General features: G+C 43.5%; 2 protein-coding genes across 4 annotated transcripts; both read right to left on the reverse strand.

Annotated features, from left to right (window-relative positions):
- Nucleotides 1-793: 793 nt before the first annotated feature.
- On the reverse strand, nucleotides 794-16,794 carry sec24b (SEC24 homolog B, COPII coat complex component). 3 transcript variants are annotated; one of them, XM_053428091.1, is made up of 24 exons: nucleotides 16,577-16,794; nucleotides 15,364-16,020; nucleotides 14,954-15,097; nucleotides 14,014-14,184; nucleotides 10,814-10,897; nucleotides 10,407-10,567; nucleotides 9,891-10,075; nucleotides 9,610-9,712; nucleotides 9,376-9,499; nucleotides 9,163-9,272; nucleotides 8,776-8,888; nucleotides 8,516-8,634; nucleotides 8,089-8,144; nucleotides 7,436-7,642; nucleotides 6,717-6,840; nucleotides 6,441-6,599; nucleotides 6,008-6,181; nucleotides 5,616-5,726; nucleotides 5,098-5,273; nucleotides 4,522-4,659; nucleotides 3,980-4,084; nucleotides 3,303-3,395; nucleotides 2,601-2,704; nucleotides 794-1,332 (listed from the first exon to the last, which is right to left on the reverse strand). In XM_053428091.1, exons 1-24 carry the CDS (start codon nucleotides 16,665-16,667, stop codon nucleotides 1,218-1,220), a joined length of 3,624 nt encoding a protein of 1,207 aa, XP_053284066.1. In that variant the 5' UTR covers nucleotides 16,668-16,794; the 3' UTR covers nucleotides 794-1,217. The 3 variants fall into 3 exon arrangements, with proteins under 3 accessions (XP_053284066.1, XP_053284065.1, XP_053284068.1); XM_053428090.1 differs by having other exon boundaries at nucleotides 9,376-9,502; XM_053428093.1 differs by lacking the exon at nucleotides 14,014-14,184 and having other exon boundaries at nucleotides 9,376-9,502.
- A 1,014-nt stretch (nucleotides 16,795-17,808) lies between these two features.
- Nucleotides 17,809-22,000, reverse strand: LOC128445439 (thiosulfate sulfurtransferase/rhodanese-like domain-containing protein 2). The gene is made up of 9 exons (XM_053428098.1): nucleotides 21,629-22,000; nucleotides 20,408-20,697; nucleotides 20,193-20,301; nucleotides 19,975-20,094; nucleotides 19,580-19,685; nucleotides 19,269-19,384; nucleotides 18,852-19,010; nucleotides 18,508-18,646; nucleotides 17,809-18,357 (listed from the first exon to the last, which is right to left on the reverse strand). The coding sequence occupies exons 1-9, from the start codon at nucleotides 21,758-21,760 to the stop codon at nucleotides 18,128-18,130; spliced, it is 1,401 nt and encodes a 466-aa protein (XP_053284073.1). The 5' UTR covers nucleotides 21,761-22,000; the 3' UTR covers nucleotides 17,809-18,127.
- Nucleotides 22,001-22,004: the final 4 nt, after the last annotated feature.

Consider the following 22,004-nt stretch of genomic DNA (forward strand, 5'->3'; position numbering starts at 1 on the left):
CTCCGACCAAGTTTTGTCAAAATCCCTCCAGTAGTTTTAGTGTAATCCTGCAAACTACCAGACAAAACAAAACTATCTAAGTTGTACAATGAAGTTGGAGCTTTTAGAAAATAAAAGTTTGAGCAGATTTCAACAAGTTACATTTAATATATAAAAGTCAGAAGTGTGTATTTGATGGATGAACAGCTTCTGAAATCTTATCTGCTCACTAACAAATTCAGACGTAAACATCCAACAAACTACAGATATCTGTTCATGGCTCAGTGAAAAAGAAGCAGATCTCTGTTTTTGTTTTTTATTTAATAAGCTTGTTCATAAATTATCGCACATAAAAGATTCTTTTCAATAGTTACAAAGTGGAGGAGCAACTCGAGTCAGCGCCCGGGAAACAATAAAACAAATGAGAAGAAAGATTGTTGACAGAGGGACTTTTCTGGAGGAGTGAGCTCGACACACAGCAGAGCTGGGGGGTTGGCGGGGGGGGGGGGGGGGGGGGTTAAAAATGTCCAGTCACCGGTGAAGCTCCCGCTCGTCTTCTATCCTCGGGACCAGCAGCAAACAAAACGGTGACATGCGGATTTCAGAGCACATGCCGACAATAAAAACAAAAGCAACAGAAGGAATGCTTGTTTCCGTTCTCCAGTGTATTCAAAAACTATTTAACTGAAAAGGAGTAAAGAAGGGAATAAATTATAAAATAAAAACAGCATTAGCTACATGTGCAGATCACGAAAAACAACAAAACTAAAAACGTACTCAAGTGGCATCTTCCTGGCTCAACGTCCCCCCCCCCCCCCCCCCCCCCCTCCCCCCTCCTGTTGACCTCCTGTGATTGGATGAGAGGCTGAACGAAGGCTCGACAGTGATTCAGACGCTGCAGGAGCATTTTCAACATTTCATTTTTAACATGTGACAAATCACCGGTTCCTTCATCATATTTCATTCCTGTAATTCTTTATTCTGTCCAGAGAAGTTGCCCCCGCGCCCCCCCCCCTCCTTCCTGATGGTCACATCACGGCTGACCAATCGGCTTCGAGGGTTCCTTTGTTTAAGAAGACCGTTTTTAAAATGAAGGGGAGGTCAAGCCACCTCCCTGAAAACTGGTCTGAGGAGGCGATGGGCGTCCGTCACTGACTAAAGCTAGTTTTCACGCTACGAGGCTGAAGTCCTCCCTCGCACTGGTCTGAGGTCAGAGGTTCTCTCCGACTGACGGGAGCCTACTTGGATATTTGAAGCTGAACTTGCTCCAGAAACTCAACGTAAGATGAAGCCGACTCCGACTTATCCTCCACCAGGTGCTGGAGGATGGAGGCTTTCCCCGCCGCGTCGTCTCTGCCGGAGAGGAAAGAGGAAAACAAGGTTAAAGTGACGAGAGACATGACAACACCAGGACTTTGGTTCTGATATCAAAACAACAACCAGACTCTCTTCTGAATTGCTTTCTTTCTATAAAACTAAATCTTCCACAAAGTTTGAAGTGCTTCATGTCAAGATCAGAAGCTTCGTCTTTCTTGATTTTCTTGATCTCTTGGAATCGTGTTTTTTCTGATCTCAAGTGAAATGACTCATCTTGTCAGCTGCGGTTTCAGGAGCAACAGAAACACTTCGGACCGACTCCACCCGTCAGTGATGAGGTGTGGTTAGTGATGAGCCGACAGATGCGAGTGAGGTGTGTGAACTTTAAAAGACTCAGCTCCTGTCACATTTTTGCTTTTTCCACCATTTCATAAACTTCCTCTTGTAGTTTTATTGTTGTTTCAGATCAGTGAGTCCTGCACGTCACCCTCCACCTAATCAAATCCACTGTTTGTTCACTGTTAGCTCTCCGTCCATCTGTCTGACATCAGCCCTGCTCGCCCAACAACACTGAGAAATGTGGTTGAGCAACAATGCTGTGCCGCGGAGGGGAGAGAGAGGAAACAGAAACAATAGGTTCCCTGTGAAAGCCTTCGCCTCCTCTGGCAGATCGGTGACCTCAACGTTACTACGTGTTTACACTGGAGATTGTTTTCTGTGAACCTCGGGCCAATCGCTGCAGGGAGACAGATTCCACTCTGACATGAAACCAGTCACACCCTGTTTCTGCTCAGCGCTGGGTGACAGCGACTCGCTGGGATAGAGGGAAGAGTTTTCAGGCAGATGACAAGAGCAGCTACAGTTATAAGTTTTAATAAACTGCTTTGAAAGAAATATCTACGTTTGTATCATCTTATTCTTGTTGGTTTAGATGTTTAACCTCAACATCTGTAACCTCACCGGCTCCATGCGACCTGGGAACTCACCTTCTCCCTCATTTCTCACATACAACCCGTATATCCTGAAATGTATCTGGAGTTCAGTGCACTTCTGAGAGCAGCTTCATTTAGAACATTTTCATATTTTCCACCATTTGAGTTCAGACTGAAGCTCTTTTCATCCTCTCATCTCAATGTCCCGGAGACTTAGCGCTCGTTAAGAATAAACTCTTGATGTTTAGAATTCCTTGAAATTCAACATTTGGGCGGAAACCTGCTTCGTGACCCTCCCACACTTTCTACCACCTGTGGATATGAGATGTGTTAAATCGTCAGATGTGGGTCCAGATGTGCAGCGGTGCTTACTTGAGGACGTGCAGGGTGGAGCTGAACGCCCGGTTGTCCTGCAGCCAGTCGAGGAACGCTCGCACCCTCTCAGACAGAGTCGTCTCCAGCTCAGGAATGTGACTCTGGGATTCAGAGAGAACGAAGCGAGGGGCAAAACATCAACAACATTGTTTTCACTGCAGCGAGTTTCGGACGGGAAACAGATTCAGTCGATTGGTGCAGCTTCTAGAAACATGCCTGTGGTCTGAAATGTGGGGTTTGTGTGTAGGTGGGTGCATTGGCCCGTGTGTAGAAACACAAACAGTGCTGACAGCGGCTGTTTGTTCTGGGTGTTGCCATCGTGCCCACACTGTGGTAATGACAGAGTTTTCTATCTAGCTGTGTTGTTTATTAAAAAAGCCAAAAGGCAAAAGACAAGCTACAGCAGCACATTTGTTTTGCTGCACGAGTTATTTCTTTGAACAAAACAAAAATGCAGTTCCCCGACTGTGACTCATTTTCACTGGAACGTGCAGAGTGCTGCGTTGCATCATTCATGCAGAAACTGGGCGGTGGCGTTTATGTCAGATTTAAACTGTACAACAATAATTCAACTTCCCTAATCAGAGTCAATCTCAGTCATTTCCTGAAATGTTGGAATGTGAAACGCATCATTTCTCAAAGCACGTTTCTTCAGGAGGGAGCTGCTGATTCACAACAATCAGAGATGGTGTCACTGACCATGTTGGGGGGTATTGAGGCGTAGTTGGAACAGCCCAGAACATCTCGGATGAACACCTCGTTGCAGCATTTGCCGATCCAAAGATAAAACACCTGCAGACGGAAACAGAGCCGTGTCAGAGCCGAGCGTCACGTTCAAAAGTCTTTAAATCTCTTATATCTGAGCTAAACATCACAATAAACTGTAAATAAGGATGGATGATGAAAAATGAACACTAACAATCAATGTTATAAGAACCTAAAATGAGAGAAACATTTTATATCGCCACTATCTATCGTGTGCAACTAAGGTTACATCTTATTTTCTTGATCATCTAAATAAAACTGTTACCATTTCTCAGAGCCTGTAGACCTGTAAGTTGATTGAGTCAAAGATCTAAAGATATGAAAAGGAAAAGACTCCAATCCTCACATCTGCTGGAACATCACTAAATTGATTATTCGATTATCAAAATTTGACATTTATCATAAATTTTCTGCATCTTTGAACCGAATTCTTTCACGTCAAAAAACTGAAATAACTCCATTTCCTATTTTATTATCGTCTTGAGGTGGAAATTCCCCTGAAATAAAATTACACCGACACTAACACTTGGCCAGTCCTGCTGCTGAGCTCTGACATTAGAGGAAAAACATCTCTCTTGTGATTTAATGAATAAATAATACAGGAAGCGTACGTTTCCACAGTCCATGAGGAAAGCTCCGTCTTTAGTCAGCCTCTCCGCAGCCAGGTGGAGCAGATGAGGCTGAGGAACCACCGTGTCGTTCAGATGGAGCGCCCCCTGCAGGTCACACAAGAATGGTGCGACAGATGAGCTGGAGGAAACTCAGGTTTGTTCCACAAGCAGCAAAATCACCAGATTTATAAAGTGTGTAAAAAGTGGGTGAAATGTGTAATTTACTGTTTTCATAGTACAGTTTACAAGCTTTATTTAATGATCAGGACTTTAAAGTAATCTGTATGTTTAACATCCCCATTTAAGATGATTATAATAATTACTTTGGATTAACATGTTGGTGCTGATCCGGATCAGTGGAAAGATCCAGGAAGTTTTATAACATTCTTAAATAGGGCTATTGTTTGTATTGTTATTTGTACTTCAGTAAAGCAAATCCAAATACTTCTCTCACTACTGGTTGTGACTGTTTTTTAATTGAACCAGTTCAGCAGATTATATGACTCACTATTCAAATATCCTTTAGTTCAGTGCAGTCCTACCTGGTCTGACATGTTGTCCAGCCTGTACAGGTCGGGATGAACCATCTGCATCATCTGCTCCAGCGGCTGCGTCTTGAACTCACACATGGCGAAGACCCGCTCGTCCAGTCGCGTGCTGGTGCCGGTCCGCAGCGCTTTCTGGAAACACATACACAGGTTCCATTTTCATTTATGTAATCATTCATGTGATGGTCTGACATTAAAATATAGGTTTAATGGTCTGTTTGTTCCTTTATGTGACCTGTTTGTCAACATGGACACACCCTGCATGTATGAATGGACAAGTCCTGGGTGGAGGAACAGTCAGTGAACATGTAGAAGAGTCAGTATGACTGTGAACTCTGTCTTTATTAGGGTGTGTGTGTGTGGGGGGGACTTTTGAGGTGTGTCCTACACACACACCTCATACAGGGTGTTTTTGGGTGTGCAGAAATGACGTAAGTGTATTTTATGATGCATAATATAATTACTGAGGAGCATTATTGTGTTTTGTTGATACAGAACTAACCATGTTTCCGTTTGCGTGTCTGAAGCTGTGATGAACTCTTCAGACACGAGTGGATTTGTGTGTCTCACCTGTTTGAGCAGAGCGAGGATGTAGAGAGGGAACAGGCACATGGAGGAGGGCACCACGATGCCGGACTGATGCATGTTGGACACGTTGCTCTTGTAGGAGGTCACCATGTCCACCACGGCGTTCACCAGAGCGTCCCGAGCATCTGACAGGCTGGACGATATCGACCGGTCGATGGCTGGAAAAATAATATACCATAGTTACAGACCTTCTTCAGGTACATGTGAATAAAATACTTGAAGAGTCTTGTTTTATAACATCCGAGTCTCCTATAGCAGTTCACTAAAAATGCCTTTTTGCAATTTTGCTATTCTTAGGTAAACATCATACATCATTGTCTACTTTATCATAAATTATTAATTTCTATCGATAACCATTTTCAAACCTTGCCAAAGAGTTTTTTTTCCACACAGCAGTTTTAATAATCTCTGTACATTCAGGCACCAGGCAAATTGTCACCTTTATGGAAACAGATATTTTTACAGGTCACAGCGATGAAGTGTTTCTGTGAGAGACTCACCCATGTTGGCCAGAAGACAAGTGATGGCTTGGACATCAGCCCCAGCGTACACGTCACTCAGCTGGTTGACCACCGGCAGACACAGGGTGTGAACTCGAATACGCCTCTTTCCTACAGACACAGTCACACAGAAGCTTGAGTTTTCTTATTCGTTTTAAACTGCTCAGAATTGAACCATCAAAAACTTTATCAAATGATGTGGAGTAAGAACTTTATTTAACTCTGCTCCACAAGTTCACATCTGGAAATCTGTTAGAATGAATACAAGCTCCTGTTGTTGGCCGATGGAGCTGGTGAGCTTCTAAAAGTCTTTAAGGCGACTGAGAGTTGCTATAGAGGAATGATCTCTGCTCACTGAGCTTCACAGATTCCCTCGTCCAGAGTGCGTGTACCTTTGTTGGAGGTGTAGAGCAGCGCAGCCTGGAAGCAGGCCAGAGACGAGTCTGCCAGAGAGTCATCGATCGACATCTGGACAGCGAAGGCGGAGTCTGGGTTCACGTTGGCGAGGGACAGCAGGTCGGTGGAGCGCACAAAGAAGTTACCATGGAACGTGTGGATGGATAAACCTGAGAGGGAGCACAGAGGAGGGGAGTGAAATACAGTCAGGTAGAAAGATGGAATCAGACGGGTGAACGTCTGAGCAGATTTCATCTTTGCTCAAATGCAGCTGTGAGCATTGAGTCACTCTCCTTGTTAGGAAATCCAGCGTGTAAAACAGCTGCCAATCAAATGTCATCTAATCTCGATCTGACACGGGAAATACAACTGTCATATGAGATAACAAACATCTGGAGGGGCAGCGTGCCTGAGCTCTAATCCGCTCACCTTTAGTGCAGCGTATTCTCATAACCGCCTCAAAGCCGATCTTCCTGGTGAGGTAGCGCTCGAGATCCTTTTGGAACTTCTCCAGCTGTGCAGGGTTTTGGATGTAATGAAAGGAGGGGTAGTAAAAGATGCTGCCCGCTGAGTACTTGGAGATACAAGCTGGAGAAGAGACGCAGAGAAAGAGGAAAGGTTTTTATTTAGAAAAGACAAAAATAACAAATATTCAAACTTTCAAAGTGGCTCTCAAATGCTATGTTAGGAGGGAGGCATTATTACCTAGCGAGGCCAGGTCAGCGTACTGGGAGCTGAGCAAGAAGAGATCCACCCCGATCTGTTGTCCTGAGCAGTCCAGAGCCAGCTTCTTATAAAAGTCTGTGGCCGGGCCGAGGTGCTGAACTCCCTGCAAAGAAACAGACTCATTACTTATCGGTTTACAAAGAACAAGACAGCACGTTCAGGTTATGGGCATATTTTATTTGTAATTGCTGGATTTGGTCCAAGTTTCCTTCTTTCAGCCTCTGTATACACCAGAAAGTTCAGAATCTAAAAAACAGAGATTCATTTTCCCTGACAAAGAAAACACATCTGTTCTTTATTCATTATATTTATGATTTGTGGCCACATTTCTGCAGCAAGTTCCTGGCAGCCGGGTTCTGAGTCATGAACCGAAAACATCAAGACAATAAATATGAATCCACATTGAATCTACACAAGAGGAAGAGAAATCATCCGTCTACATTTCGTCTCTCGCATGGTTTTGCTTTAGACGTCATAAATCTCAAGCTCATTCAAGTTCCCAAATTCCATTTGAAAAACGCAACTGGCTGGGAAAACCACAAGAGAAAAATACTGCAGTTAAAATGGGCCAGTCGACACCTTCAGAAGGAGCAGAGACACAAATCACTGCTAAAGAACAAAAACAGCAGCACCCACAGAAACTCAAACCTTGAATAACCACAACAAACATCCAGAAACCCTCCTTTCTCTCTCCTCACCTTAGTACTGGAGCGCTGGTTGGGGTCTTCTCTCGATTGCAGCAGACCAGCTCCCAGCGTGGGCAGCTGGGTCTGGAAAATCGTGATGCGGCCGCCCGTGGGAGACATGAGCTTGAAGGCCGCCTGCAGCGCCGGGCCGAGGGCACTGTGGGTCTCCTTGGTCTGACTGAACATGGCCGGCAGCGAGGTGAGCAGGTCCTGCACCAGCTGGAGGACAGAAGATTGGGGGGGGTGGGATTTATATCAGGGAATCGAGGATTGAAGGAATCGTTGAAAATGATGGAATGAAAAGGAAAAAGTTTCATTAAAGTTATTACCCACATATTTAAACACATTTCTAGCCTTATTGTACATTATATATTAACTCTGATATGCTGGAGATGGTAACACAGCATTTCACTGCATATTGTAGAATGAGCACGACATTTAAATTCAAATGTCAAGAGAAAATAAGCAGAAGAGAGACACAGATGAGATGTGAGCCGATGGAGAAGAGAGGGAGAGTGGGAGCGACCGAAAGAGAGAGAAAGAGCAGCAGGCAATAAAGGGAATAAAAATAGGAATGTAAGTAGGAAAAGGAAATGCTGGAGATGAGAGAGAAACATAAAAAATGGTTGTCAACACATTTGTTCCCACAAAGCAGGACAGTGTACCTCTCTGCTCTCCTTCAGGTTCACCATCAGACTGTCGTGAGACGGTATAAAGACATCTGCGAGAAGAGAGAGGGACACAAGCCAAAGGAGAAAACTGAGAAATCACAATTTCAAGGTTCACATCATAAGAAAACAAAGACATGGTCAAGATAAACCAGTTTCTATTGTATACTTAAAATAATGGAGAAATGGTTGATTAGGGTTAGTAGGAAAAGTAATTGTACTTTGAAAACCCTCCTTAAGAAAAAAAGGCTAATTTGCATCATATTATGTGTAGAAATTGTGGATAAATGTATATAAATCTCTCATGATTTCTTATAATATTATCTTTATGTGTCAAAGAAGACCAGGTAGTCCAGTATTTTCATGATCAGATGTTAAAAACACAATGTTCCATCTAAACCCAGGTTCCCGTTAGCAGACGTACCGTCTATGTCTGACACCACCAGCATCTGAGGCTGGGACAGTCCCTCCTGCAGGTTGTAGAAGTGGATGGTGCTGTCGAAGGTCAGGAAGCCCACTCTGGTGCGCGTGTCACCGGGCAACCTGAACAACATTTGTGAGGTTTAGATGGAAGTGCTTTAGAGAAACGTCTGTGACAGCTGTTCATAACATCTGCTTCTTGACCTCCTCTACTCGATCTTAACAGACTCATCAACCAGCCACATGAACATCAACAGTACTCACTTATCCAGGTTCTCCAGAAGTGATTCACAGAAGTACTTCAGGTAGCCTGCCTCCACAGCGTTGTGACACACGTCCAGGACGAACAGGTACACAGACGGCTGAGGAGGTCTCAGCTGAGCACACAGGTCAGAACATGTTAGTGGGGACATAAAGAACCTGAGATGAGATCAAAACTAAGCTGCTGAAAGTTAAATTGCTGATCTGAAGTTAATGTAACTTTATTTTTGTAATAAATTCAGTGGGGTTCCATCACACATCTATTTGCCCTCTTGACAGTTATGAAAAGTTAATTTGAACTGAGACAAGACTGCCCTCTAGTGGACAAACAATCACACCACAAGACCGACTTAATAAATAATGCACTTTTTACAAGAGGAGCATGTTTACCATGTAGTCTGAGGAGGCGATGAACTCCACGGTGGCGTTCTGAACCTCCGGTCTTTTGTGGGGCTCACCGTACGACCTGGTGACCGGGTTGTACATGAACTCATCTGGAACTTAACGAGGAAAAACACAAGTGAATATAAGGTGATGGTAAATTACCCAAAAATATAGGACTGGAAAATATAGGACTGGATGCATAAAACATTGTTCTCCTACCATCATTGACTCGGTAGCAGAGGTTACACTTCCACCTGCGCTGGTCCAGGAAGGTGACAAAGGGATTGATATAGGTACGACAGGAGCGGCAGCGCACTATCGTGTTCGATGTGATCACTGGTAACTGCTGCAGGAAGAAAAAGGAAGAAAAACAAGAATACAAAACGTGTCTTGTGAGATGAGCATTTCAAATGTTTTACATTTTCCGTGCGTGCTGCAGGCGCTGGTTCACACCTGCAAGTCTCTGAAGGGATGGAGGAGGAGGCCCAGAGGGAGCCGGGCCTTGTTGAGTAAAGCCTGCGTCTGGGGGATGCTCGTCAGCGTACACCTGAATGTCCTGATCAGCAGATGAACACAGGGAGAGACAAGAGGAGCTTAGATAACACAGCCACACATTAGATCATGACCGAGGTTAAGTTTGTAAGACAAAGTTTCAAAGCATAATGTGCTATTTACCCACAACTAGATAAAACTTGGTAGATAAAAAGTAGTTGGATCCCCCCCACGTTACTTACTGCGGACTGCAGTTGACCTTCTTGAGGTCACCATTGAGGTTGGGTTCAGGGGCCTCCAGGGGCCTCGGGGGCAGCAGGTTCCTCTCATGCATCAGGTTAATCGGCGTCAGGGCCTCCTGTTCCAGCTCCGGCACCCCGCTCAGGCCCCCGAGGGCCGCAGACAGCTGGGACAGGTTGGGAAAAGGCTGAACAAGAGGGGGGGGGGAGAAAGAGAAATACATTATAAACCTGTATTTAGTGAGAACTGGTGTGACAATGCAGCAAGAACACGACCACGATCACAGAGGATAAGATCCCCCCCGACTCTGACACAGGTCGTTAACATTGCCACCTGCGTGGCTCTGATTGGCTCGTGGTGTTTCTCCAGCAGCTGAAGCAGCCAATCACAGAAGAATAAGCAGAGCTCTGAAAAGCTCCTTGGCAAAGAATCTAAATTTTGTATCCAGGCTCCATAATTTACAAAAACACCCGTAAGGGAAAACATCAGTTAACACTAAACAGAAACTGTGGCCTCACCTTGGAGTAATGCTGGTAGCCGGACTCGTACTGGTCTTGAGTGGGAGAAGAGTCAGGGTGGGGGGGAGGCCCCTGAGGATAGGCTGGCTGCATGCTGGAGTAACCATAGCTACCATAGGACTGAGCCTGGCTGCTCATGTCATTAGAAGGTGGTAGAGAATCTGGGGAATAGAGAAAGCATGTGAACTGGATTTCTACATATGAGATAGGGTCTCATGTAGTTTGGATTAATGACATTCATGTGGGACACGTGTCCATCAATCAGCTTTTCACTGCAGATAAATATTTTGGTTTCTCAAAGCGACACATTTTGACCTCTGGCAAAAATATAAATTGGGTTATTTTGATAATCAAGGTCATTCTCTGTGTTTAAAGTTCATATATTTGTATATAAGATAGAGCTGTACCTGGATAGCTGCCCCCTTCAAGGGAATCATAGCTGTTGGGCACCGGAGAGGCACTGCCAGTGGTGGAGGAGGACGTGTCCCCACCTGAGAGAGAAGAAGAGAGGAAGAGTGAATCACAGAAATATAAACAACCTGAGAGTAAACAATGAATTTAATAGAATTAAAAGTCAAGATATGAACGAAGTACAACAAGGAAAAAAAACTAAGTCATTAGAAGATGGCACCAACAGAACCTGGAAGAGCAGATCACTTGGTGACATCATGGTCTGTACATTAAATAAATAAGCAACATGTGAAGGAACAATGGTGAAGATACAAATGAAAGAACAGGAGGAAGAGAGGGAAAGGAGCAAAAAGATTAAACATTCAGAAGAATGATGAGGAGTTTCTTTGATTTGACCATGAGGGAGGAAAGGGAAGGCTGCGTGAACACTGAACGAAAAGGATGAAAGGACGCACTCCAGTTTGGAACAAGCTAGTGTTCACATGTTTGATGGAGAGCTCAGGCCTCTGAGGACAGGAAACAGGGAGTGAATGGTGAGATAAGATGGTCGAAAGCTATGAGAAGAAATACAGGTTATGAATGTTATTAACTCTCGTTTCTGTCACTGGGTCTTTAATTCAATGTTGTGCATTGAATTTCCTCCTGATTTCCTCAGTCCATGATCCATCTCCCTTTCTCTTTCACACAGTTTCCTGTTTCTATATCTTCTTTTGCCACTTTAACATTTTCTGAATTTGCGACCTTCAAAGAAAAATGCCCAGAATTGTGGCAAATAGGTGTAAAAAGAAGAAGACGACAGCTAATTGATGTAAAGAATACATTTAAAGACACTTAAAACTAAGGACTTTATCTTGATGGGAGGGAAACGTGTTAAATTCGTTATTTTAAAATCTCAGGGATGTAAAATCACCGGGACCATTTTTGGATTTTTCTGTCTAATCTTAGGTTGTTTGTCCTGTCATGTCATGAATAGATTTTTTTTTTCCATAGGAGGATTACAAGGTTAGAATATTTGAATGAACCATTGAATCTGTGCTGGCCAAAAGGAGGGATGAACCAACAGCGAATCAAGACACGACAGGTCTGTGGCAGAGACCTCATTGGACAGGACACGATCCAATTATCTCCGACTAAATCTGACCAGAAGTCTGCTGGATTATCTGGTCTGCAGGAGAAAGAAGACACCAGAACAGCTAAGCCCTCTTCCACCCTTTCAAATACTTATCTGACATCTCCTCCTCTTCCTCTTGTGTGTGTTCACATAAATCGGAAATCTTTGGTTATCAATTTAAAGCTTTTTTTTTTGCATTTCAGATAATTTTCACCATTTTCCCATTTTTTATGGACTGAAATCTCATTTTATATAATCAGAGGACTCACCAATAATGACAAAAATCCTTATGTTCAGTTGTAAATGGTAACAAAAGATATTTCATTTATGTTATCTATGTTCGTTTATTCATAAAATATGATGTAATGGAACTTCCTGTAGTATATACATCATAAATTATATATTCTTTACAACATCAAACATCCAGTTATGCTGTTACTGAGCGGTTTTCTCCTGCTTTGTGTGAAAATAGGGGAAATTTCATTTTTCTATTTTCTAACAGCTAATTTTTCAACCACATTGATTCACTTAATGTTTGCAATGTGGTGAGCGAACTTATTAAAATGTGTAATATTTAAGATCAGTGTATAAGATGTAATAGTAGCCACCAAATTTAGCTTTTTCCCGAGAGTACAAGCCCCTGGCTATTTATTGCCACTGGACTGCGATTCCACTTGCTCGGGTCAGCCGCTGCTTTTCTTTTATCTGAAGTGACGTGCTAATGAATAATATCTGTGCTGAGATAACCTCTGCCCATCCTCCCTCACGGGGAGCGAGTCAGTGGGAGCATGCACGGAGAGCCTGGGCCGGGCAGCAGGGGACTGGCTATATTTAAAAACACGTTAACCTCTGGCTGACGACACGCGGCCTGAGGGACGATCATCTGCAGAACACCTCAGTCGCACATAACCTAACACCGAGCTGTAAAAGCACAGTGCAGCGTGACACGATATGTAACAAGAAGAGGTTACATTTCTTTCCCACATACAATTATTCCTTTTTTACAAACTATAAGATCTGTAATGTTGTATTATATTTCTGTAATAAGATAGAATGTCGTTAAATGTAAATTCGAGCAAGATGAATGCCCCTGGTGACTTTTAAAATAAGTTATCAATTTTATTTAGTCAAACATATTACTCTCATTTTAAAGATGAAGCCGGAAAATGCTATGCCTCTTTGATTTATAAATCACAAATGATGGACAACAACTGTTTAATTGATTGTAACTTAAGTCTTATTTCATCCCTCGACTGAAACTTTCTGTCAAATGTTTAGTGTTTTTTATTCTTTGACGCCGGTCTTTATATTTGATCTTATGTTATCGTTTGTGCTTTTATTTGTGTTTTTTTTAATAGTGCTGTATATATTAAAATTATTATTATCATCAACAACATCCAACTTCTAATCTCATAAAACTGACTCAGCTCAATATTAAACAATCCCATCTACTCCCAACTCGTATCCAGCCCGTGAGGTCGGCTCCTCCTCTCTGAGCTCTACAGTTGTAATACGACTGAAAGTAGGAACACGACATATTGATCACAACCCAGGGATCACTCAGCAGCACACGAGAAGGACCGCTTCCACTGCACGACAACTAGAAAAGCAGAATGTGGCTCAAGGCTACTTACCCGTTTACCTTTCTAAGATAAGGTTTCATATCAGTGTTAATTCGTGGAGGAACAGAACAGGGTTCAAAAGATGAGATCGACATTAGGGAAGAGCACTGATGACTGTGGGCGGGGGGGGATGGTGAGCAACAGGTGAACTGTGGAGGGCTGTTGCAAAGGAGATGGAAGGAAGGTGAGGAAAAAGATCTGATTAGCCTATTAGAAAAGGGGAAGGTACAGATAAGTGGAAAACTCATTCAGGGTGATGAGCAGAGCAGGAGGGACAATCGTTAGACACAGAACAGAAGGGTGGCGGTGATCAGACGTGACTTTTTGTACGAGTGGGACACGAAAACGCAGAAATGGCAAAGTTATGTTTTAGAAGAAAGTTTTAGACATAACTAAGAGAAGTTTAAGGGGATGGTTGAAGCGGTAGAGGAGGGGTTATGGGGAGGTAAAAGCTAAAGCAGACCTGCTTCCTCATCCTCCTCATCATCATCATCCTCCTCCTCATCCTCATCCTCTGAGCTGGATGACGAGGGGGGTGCTGCCGCTGCTGCTGCTGCTGCTGCTGCTGCTGGGCCTGAGGTGATGGCAGAGGCAGAGCTAGCTCCACTATTAGCAACATATCCATACTGCATGCCTGTTGGAAGGGGGGGGGGCGGGCGGGAGAAGTAGATAAGAAACTGTCAAGACCAGTTCGTCGAGAAGGGACGGTGAAGCTCATGCAGAAAACTAATAAAGAAAGTGTAAGTGACAACTTGATGAGGCCAAATTCAAGGTTAAATTTGAAAACCATTTAAATTCTGGCAAGATAACTTAAAACTTCCACGTGCAAAAGTTGTATGTGTGCATCATATCTCTTTTATCAGAACTCAAATGGTTTCATTTCCTGTGGTTTCTCTAATCGTGGTTTTCACCGGTAATGATTTATCTGATTAACGACCTCAGTTTCAACACCACAGGTTAAAACAATTCACAAATATTATTTGGAAATGTTCATACTGATAACTTGAAATATTTCTAACCACCAGGCGTGACTGTTACAACATGTCCACTGCAGATGTGTGTCATTAAGTCTTCTGCTAGTGTATTGCATGTTTTCTGTTGCCTGAGGCTATATCGCTCAGAGGACAATTATCTGAGTACACATACCGGTATAGCAGCTTTGGATATACATAACCTGTATATACACACACACACACGCAGGCTGTATTTTGTTGTCTGTTAGTTAAAGGAGCAGCTTGTCAACTTCCATCAACACAAAAAGCCTCCACATGTTCTGAGATGTCACATCAGAACCTAAAGAGCAGTGTTAACAGCTGAAGCATACTTCCTGTGTTACCGCCTTGTGAAGACAAACCAACTGAAACATTTTGTGTCACGAGTCTTGTAAAAAATCGTGTCATTACCTTGGTGGTGACCCGGCGAGGAATGGACCGAGGTGGCTCTTGAGGGCGCCTGGTCTGTGTCTGCACCCCCAGTGCCACCGTAGGAGTTATAACTCTGCAGGGCCTGGTGGCTGTGGTCATAGTGTTGGTGGACTGTGGTCGGGGCTGCAGGAGAGAGGAGGACAGAAGACAATGAGAAATATTTAAGTACGAAATATCCATCACGAAAAGGTCTGAAAACAAAGTATTGTCCATGAAGCTGTGACAGAATAAATGTTCTTTTCTATGACAAAGCTATATTCTTTTGGTTAATAGTCTTTTCACAAATGCAGGGACGAGACAGTGCATGTGTTTTAAGCCAAATAAATATATGTGATTTGAAGGAAACATCTTAAAAAGGCAGAACAGCATTATTTCTGTCAGGCACACACCTGTGCTTCCTTGTCCGTTGACCGTTGGCCCCTGACCGGGAGGACCCACGCCGTACCCGGGCTGCACTGGCGCTGTGGAGGCTGGCTGTAACGTGTTGTACTGATGGAGCGGTGCACCCATCTGGGTGGGCAGCACTCCGGGCGTGGGGGGGCTCTGCAAGGAGCTCAGCGTGCCGTACTGACTGCTCCCTGGCCCCGATGGGTACGACACGATGGGGTAGAGGGGCGCCCCGGTGCCGGGAGCTGCCGCCGGAACCAAACTGGGTTGTTGCTGCTGCTGCTGCTGCTGCTGTTGAAGGGGCTGTGCCGGGGGAGCGTGGTACGGCTGCTGTCCATAGTAGGATCCTGGAGTGGTGTAGGGCGGCTGCTGCTGCTGCTGCTGTAAAGGCCGCTGGTTGTACTGGGTGTTTGATGGTGGGGGTGCAGGAGAGGGGAGTGTGGCAAATGGCTGAGAAGGGGGACCAGAGCTTGGAGGAGCACTGTATGGAGAGGGTGCTACATGATGCATGGGGAGAGGCTGCTGATGGTGCTGCTGATGGTTGTTCTGGTAGTAGTGAGCACTGTTCGTAATGGGCGCTTTGCCAGGGACGGTGGGGTAGCTGTGTGGCGGAGGTGGGGCTCCATAGTAGCCTGGAGGTGGGTACGTCTGAGCTGGACCTGAGGAGGAAGAGGAGGAGGAGGAGGAGGAAGACAGGTGCAGTTAACATCAGAGTTTCATCTCAATCAGTTCAGTGGGAAGATAAATAAAAACAGGACATATGTTCCATTAGCTGCAGACATCCAGCTGATCCCAGTGAGCCCAGTACTGAACCAACAACCATCCCAGCAGCAGCAGCAGAATAAAGAACCAATCATTCCAGTGTGAAGTGATCTCAGCGTCTTACAGCTTCTATAAAACAGAATATACTGAGATGATGGCGCGCTAGCTGTCACACGGCTAACCTGCTGCTAGCCCCGAGCTAACATTAGCCCTGATCCCCTTTGAGTCAGCTCTTAACTTAGCTAGCTTTAGCATCCAGCTAGCATTAGCCGAAACACTTTAATTCCAGATTTTTATTCCGTCGACAGGATTAATTCCCGGCTCCGCTGCTGTAGATGAAACCGGAACAGACGTTTTATAGATTAGAATAAATGCTCGGTAGGTGACACACGAGCTGACAAAGCATTCTACCGCTAGCGGGTGGGCTAACGGCACCATCCCGGCCTGTGTTACCGTTCTGACGGGGCGGCGCGGCTCCTCCGTTCGGCATCGAGTTGTGGTTGTAGCCGCTGACGGAACTGCTGGTGGAGCCCGGCGCCGACATGGCTCGGTCCTTCCGGCCGGGTTACTCCCGCAGGTTCGCGGCTGGGTAGATGCACATGAGCGGTTTGTACCAAAAGCCTCCGCGGGTAGGAGAGCGGTCGAGAGGCGGCTTCTGCGGCCGCGGCTGGTCAGTGAGGACCCGGGCAGCCTGAGCAGCTCGCCGGGGCTGAAGCTTCCAGTGGGGATGAGGAGCAGCTTCACTCCGCCTGGTGGAGCTCTGCTGCAAGTGTGGGGCCGTCCATCACTCTTAGAATATTACAATTTTAATATTGCTTATTGCTATAACTATATAATTACTTTAAAAAAAAAACATATTATGCGTAGTACACACACTTGGCACATTTAAACACCTTAAGGTTTTAATGCCAGTTTTTGTCATATTTATCCTTTTTGTTTTGTATCATTTTAAGTGTAAGTGTTAGGGCAACTCACTGCAATTAAGCTTTATTATTATTTTATATTTTTCTATTATAAGATGAATAGATTTGACTTTAGATGTATCTTCTTCATTGTGTCACTACCTGTTTGCACCAATAATTACACAGTATGCACATAATGGGTTTGTATTCTATGTGTAGGTTTTGAATTAAATAAAAGTGAATTAAACCGTTTTATACATATTGCAGTTTTTTCTCACAACTACTGTTTCAAGTATTTGTGTTTTAAAAGTTCAGGCAATATAAGTAACTCTCCATTAACAATGAAAGCAAAAACTATTATTATAAACCTGTTGCACTTAATTGTACATCTGATTTAATAGTGTCCTGTGTCAAAAAAATAACCTTATCAGAATGAAATTTAATTTCTTTAATTTGTTATTGTATAATTTTGATTTGTTAGTTTTCCCAGTGTTATTGCCTGTTCCCATTTCTTAAGTTACATGTGAATTTCCTCATTCAAGTCAAGTCTAAAATCAATAGTTAGGAGCAGAAGAAAGCTGATATGAATTCTTCCTGGTTTTGGTGTATTTGCTTTGTATCTACAAATTTTTAGGAAACCTAACATCCAATTAATTAAATTTGGATTAAACATAAAACTATTACCATTTGAAACAAATAAAAGCATGTTATGAACAAAGATAATTCACAACATACAGATTTAAAAAGATAAACACAAATAAGCGCACACACACACACACACAATGAGATCAAAACCCCCTGGGACAAAGTATTATTTATTAATGATAAGGCATTCCAGTTAAAAATCAGTGTCAGAAAACTCATGAATACTATAGGTGTGTATTCATATACACATAAATAGGAATCAACTCTTATAATTTTACATCCGATTCACAGATTACTTTAACCACCTAAATACAGTTCATCTGACTTAAAACTCGACATTTGTACAAAAAATGGATGACTTCAAATATACTCAATAGTTAATATATAATATTTACTATCCCTGGAAATGCAGCAGTTTTCATGTGACCATAAGAACTCATGTCCGATCACTGTAGAGTTACACATCCTGAGGGATCCTGGGACGCCCGTCTGTGCACTCGCACTCCTCTCTCTGATGTGGAGCGGCGGACGGTGCCTCGCTCTGAGCTCGTCCCTTGGTTTGGCAGGTGGGACAGCAGGAGGTGTGTCCGTCCCGTCTGCAGCTGGGACACGACAGAACCAGCTGGCAGCAGAACTGGGTGGAGCAGAGCTTGTACTGGTCCCACGGACTGCCGCAGTACCTGCAGTCTGAACAGACACAGAAATATATGCAACTTTGAAAGGTTTTTAACTCAAAGACTAACAAAAGAACAGGGAAATATTTATGATATTATGAAATTGTCTTTTCATAATGTAAAACTATTAAAAGAAGCTTTAAAAAACAGAGAGGACACTAACCTGAGATGATGTCTCTGTTGGAGGAGATGGTGTAACGCTCATCAAACACAAAAAGTTTTCCACGATAGAAACCTTCTGGGAAACGCTCCAGGTACTTGTGAATTCCACCTTTCAGCTGGTAAACCTCTTTGCACACATCCTACAAGGAGGCCAGGACATGTTAGGAACGGAGTAAACAAAAATCTAGCTTCTGTATTAAGGAACAAGTGGAATAAGGACAAATGTACATCAGGACCTAACAATTCCCTCTTGTGAAGAAGCAGCAGCCTGCATGAACATCTATCAATCAAAATAAATAATGTAAATCTCCTCCTGTAGTGGGAGATCCAGACAGGTCCACCTACTTTCGAGCGGAGGTAGGCAGAGCCTCGCTCACAGCGGATCCCTCCTGTGCAGTACATGAGGACCTTTTTGTCCCTGAACAGGTCAAGGTTCTGGTCGATGTAGTCCGGGAAGTAGCTGAACTTACGGATGTTTGGGGCCAGACACTCAGTAAACTGCCCCTGGAGGAAAAAAACAACAATAACAGTTTGTAACAAACATTGCAGCTTTCATACAAAGTTTTTCAAAATGGCTGTTGAAGTGCCGTCTTGAATTCTGGTATACGAGGTGCAACAAGTTAAACACAGTATTTGCTTACATGGTGTAGATATCACAAAAAGGAGTAAAATAACCAAAGGGTCAGATTTGGTCAAATGATTTTGCCTTCACAACCTGTTTAACTGAATATTATTTACAGGGAATCTGATACAAGTACTTACAATTTTACTCTCGTAAAAGTTGCGGCAGTCGAGGAGAATGGTGTCAGTGCACAAATCCCCTTCGGTCAAAAGAGCCTCCACCTCTTTGTGAAACTCCTCAGGCTCCAAATGAATTCCTGACAGGAAAGAAACGTCTTTTTACTGAAACAAGCATCTTCACAAACCACACAGATTAAAAGCTTAGAATACCAGCTGTTGCAAAACAGACATAGTAATTGGTTTTCCTGGAACAACCAAAATAGACCTATGGGAGTTTGTTTGTTATTACGAATTAAAATCCATTTCATAGTGTTGCAATAATAATAGTGTACCTGCTAATTGGTAGGAGATGACATCAGGGTCCACTCCCATGGGGACGATTTCTTTATAGACCCCAACCCTGAGGTCTGTGAAACACTCTGCACCACCATCACTGGTCTGCAGGCACAAGCAGGAACAAACACTTTATAGAATAAAGTAATGTTACTAAATTAAAAGAAAGGTAAAGATGAAGATGACATGCTTGCAATAAGACTTTGTGCTAACTTAATTAATGGTTTCCCTAAATTATGTGTTTGTTATGTATACAATTATACGTCAGAGGTGATTTTAAAGATTTCACTGATTCTCCAAGCCTCAGATGATTCTCTGTTATCACAGTAAAAATGACTTTTCAAGATAACATATATGTGACATTACAAAAGACAACAGTGAGTGAGACACTGACCTTAAAATCCTCCCTCTCCATCCTGAACAAGGGATGTGAACACATAGCGCTGATGTAAATGTCCGTCGCCATGTCGGTTCCACCCACTGTTCCATTGACGCCCTCGGACGCCACCCTCACCTGCAGAACAGGTTCGTTTTAAGGGGAACGATAAATTTAATTAAACGATTCCTCCTTTTCAATCTATTCCAGATGTAAATATTTATGTGTAGGATCACCTTGCCAGTTAGATGGAGCTTTACACACAAAGCTTTCTGCCACGCACAGATGACCTGCGGATCCTCCACTTGACAGTAGTGATAAAAGAGGACAACCTTTCCCGGACCCCTGGTGGAAAACAAGGGAACATCCATCAGTATTTATGATTTTATAATTTACACACAGTATATCAAAGACGCGAGACCTGAACCCAAATGAGGAGATTCAAAGTTACTTCTGAAGCTGCTCCTCAGAAATGTGGCTGGTGTCGGGTATCCATGCAGAAATGTCCACCGCCTCGGCTTTGCTCTGGTTTGTATCCTGTGTTTTAGCTTCTTCCTCCAGTTGGCTTAAAAAACACTTGTATGTCGTCTGTGTCAGCTGCTCTATTTCCCCCACGTGAGTCCTGGCCACGTGTTTGTGAATAGCCGAGTGTTCCCTGAAGCTCTGGCCGCAGCAGCACCAGGATGCACCTCCTTCCTCCTGACTGCCGTGGCTCTTGGAGGTCACAAAGACAGCAAATGACTGTGGAGAAAGAAACGCATGAAATACATTTAATTAAAAACTGAAATTAGAGAGTAAAGTAGACAGATGATACGTTTGACTTTTGAAAAGGAACAAATCCAAGGACACCTTATCAGTCAAGTTTAATTCAAATTTTTTATAGAGCTCCCTAGTATCTTACTTTTAAGAAAATGCGACCACACGTTCAAATAACAGTCAATATATATTTAAAGAGGTACGATTTATCAGTCTTACGATTTCTATCTCTACGCATCGTTATACGTGTATGTTCTCTCTCAAGACTATCTTTAGGAGATGGGTGCCCACTTCTCTCATCTGAGCACCTGCAACGCAAAATGTCTGTGAACAGCCCTGCCCTGTCCCTATCAATTTATTTTAAAGGTTCAGTGTGTAGTGACATCTAGTGGTGGAGTTACAAGTTGCAGCTGAACACCCCTCACCTCAACCTCAGCTTCCAAACATGACAGAGAACCTGTGGCAGCCTCCAGTTGTCATAAAAACTCAAAGAGGTTTAGTTTGTCCAGTTTGGGCTACTGTAAAAAACATGGCAGCCTCCGTAGAGAGGAGTCGCTCCTGATTTAAATATGAAGTATTGAAATATAAAAAGGCCCATTCTAGAGTTAAGAAAACCACAATTCGTGCAATTTAGATGAAACACACTCCTGAAAACATCACTAGGATTATTTTATATTCAATTTCTGCCAGTAGATCCCTTTCACCTAAATCTTACACACTCAACCTTTAAAGAAACTGATCACTTTTAGACGATTGATGAATGTGCATGTTTGATTCCAGCTGTTGTGAATTCATGTGTGTTGAAGTTTGAATATTATATCTCCAGTGGAAGTGTCCCGTTGTGTCTGCAGCTCTGGTTCAGTCTGTAACAATGAAGCCTCCGAGCCTCAGTGTTTAAATCCACGTGGCCTCTCACCTTCCTCCTGCAGAGGCTGTAGAACCTCCTCTGGGAAGCACACAGCTGTTTCTCCTGCTTCACTCCACTACCACGCGTGGACGAGTCCGGCTCCCAGTCTGAGAACTGGGAGCAGGGATCCTCTGCTGCCATGTTTTTTTAAAATGTCAACAAGAGGAAACAGGAAGCGCCGGGATTTGATCAAACTCTCATTGAGCTTCTTCTGCTTTGCGGCTTAAAACGCAAATAAAACCAGTTGTATTGTGATGATTACAATTTTTTGTCATGTTGACAAACACAATTTAATATATAAAAAGGTTTTATTTACACACACACGCGAGAGGAACCGGATAAATCCTTTCACCGGGCGACGGATGAAAAACAGGCGCTGCACCAT

Source organism: Pleuronectes platessa, chromosome 8, assembly GCF_947347685.1.
Source record: "Pleuronectes platessa chromosome 8, fPlePla1.1, whole genome shotgun sequence".
NCBI lineage: Eukaryota > Metazoa > Chordata > Actinopteri > Pleuronectiformes > Pleuronectidae > Pleuronectes > Pleuronectes platessa.